The following is a 1,450-nucleotide window of genomic DNA, read 5'->3' as shown; positions in this document are numbered from 1 at the left end:
ATTGCTGTTTCTCAATAAAACTAATAAAACTTCAAAAAAAAAAAAGAATTGCCACATGCTCCCCAACTCCAAATTAGCATCATTGAACAGTTCACCATCTCGCTAAGCACTACTTTGACAGAATCCCATACATTCTGGTATCTTATATTTTAATTTTCATTCAGTCCAGTTTGAAACATTTAAAAATTTCCCTTCAGCTTTCTTTTTTCTTTTTCTTTTTCTTTTGTACAGGAGATCAAACTCAAGAGTTTGTGCTTGCCAGACAGGCGCTTATGCTGCCTAGCGACATCCTTGGCCCCCCAGCTTTCTTTAACTCACATGATATAAAAAAAAAACTTATATCTTCAGTGTGCCATGCCAGCCTGGACACCGGGGCTTGCTGAGATCACGACTGAGACTGGGCGTGGTGGCGTGTGCCTGTAATCCCAGCTCTTGGGAGGCTGAACACAGGAGAATCATTACAAGTTCCAGCTACATAGTGAGACCCTGTAGACTGTGTACTGAAAAAAAAAAAAAAGAAAGAAAGAAAAAAGAAAAGAAAATGTCTAGCTTGGTTTCTAAATACATAGAGATTTTCCAGAAATTACTGTTACTAATGTCTAGTTTATTTTGTTGTAGTACATGTTTTGTAATATTTTTATATTTATTTGTTTGTTTAGTACTGAGGATTGAACACAGGGCCTTCTCCCTGAGATATACTCTTAGACGGGATCTCACTAAGTTGCTAAATTGTCCAGGCTGGGCTGGAACTTGTGATGCTGCGCCTCAGCCTCCCAGTGCCGGATGTGGGGTCATAGGTGTGTGATAGTGAATTAGATCATTGACTGGTTCATTACAGTTCTGGATATGGATGATAGATTTCTTTTTCTTTCTTTTTTTTGTTACATAAATTAACCCATTTATTATAGGCTAGGGATGTCTCAAATAGTAAGAGCTTCTACTGGTCTTTCAATTCCTTCAGTCTTCTGATGGCTGAGTTGACTGTGACCACAGAAGTGGTATTGTAGGTCTGGGCACCACCAGCCACGGTTATCATGCAGGAACCACAGTGCCAGATCTCCACGGCCCGCCTCTTCATCTTGGTCTTGCCACAGAAGGAGCAGTGGTACTTGGCGTGCTGGCTGATTTCAACCTTCTTCACCATTTTCTGGAGGGAGGCACCATAGCGAGTCCCATATTTACTGACAATGCCGACCTTCTTGGTGAGCTTAGCCATGTTGATGTGAGGAGGCCCAAATTCAGAGAGATGACGATAGATTTCTTGAAGAGGGAAGAGGCAGTACCAATGAATAAGTTTGTAGCGTGGATGGAATGAAAGGGGAAAGAAGGAAGTCTTGTTGCTCCTGCCTACCATGCCATGGACTGTTTCTAACTGTTATGCCCCTCTGCCAGGCTGCCCCGCCCTGCAGTCAACAACCATGAGCTAGAACCTCTACACTATGAGCACACA

General features: G+C 42.3%; 1 protein-coding gene across 1 annotated transcript; it reads right to left on the bottom strand.

Moving 5' to 3' along the window:
- Window positions 1–925: 925 nt before the first annotated feature.
- LOC105743737 (putative 60S ribosomal protein L37a) lies at window positions 926–1,216 on the bottom strand. The gene has a single exon (XM_012517276.2). It carries the CDS (start codon window positions 1,214–1,216, stop codon window positions 938–940), a length of 279 nt encoding a protein of 92 aa, XP_012372730.1. The 3' UTR covers window positions 926–937.
- Window positions 1,217–1,450: the final 234 nt, after the last annotated feature.

This window comes from Octodon degus, unplaced genomic scaffold (genome assembly GCF_000260255.1).
Source record: "Octodon degus isolate 3935 unplaced genomic scaffold, OctDeg1.0 scaffold00160, whole genome shotgun sequence".
NCBI classification, from domain to species: Eukaryota; Metazoa; Chordata; class Mammalia; order Rodentia; family Octodontidae; genus Octodon; species Octodon degus.
The sequence above is the reverse complement of the archived record's forward strand: the minus strand, read 5'-3'. Positions and strand labels throughout refer to the sequence as shown.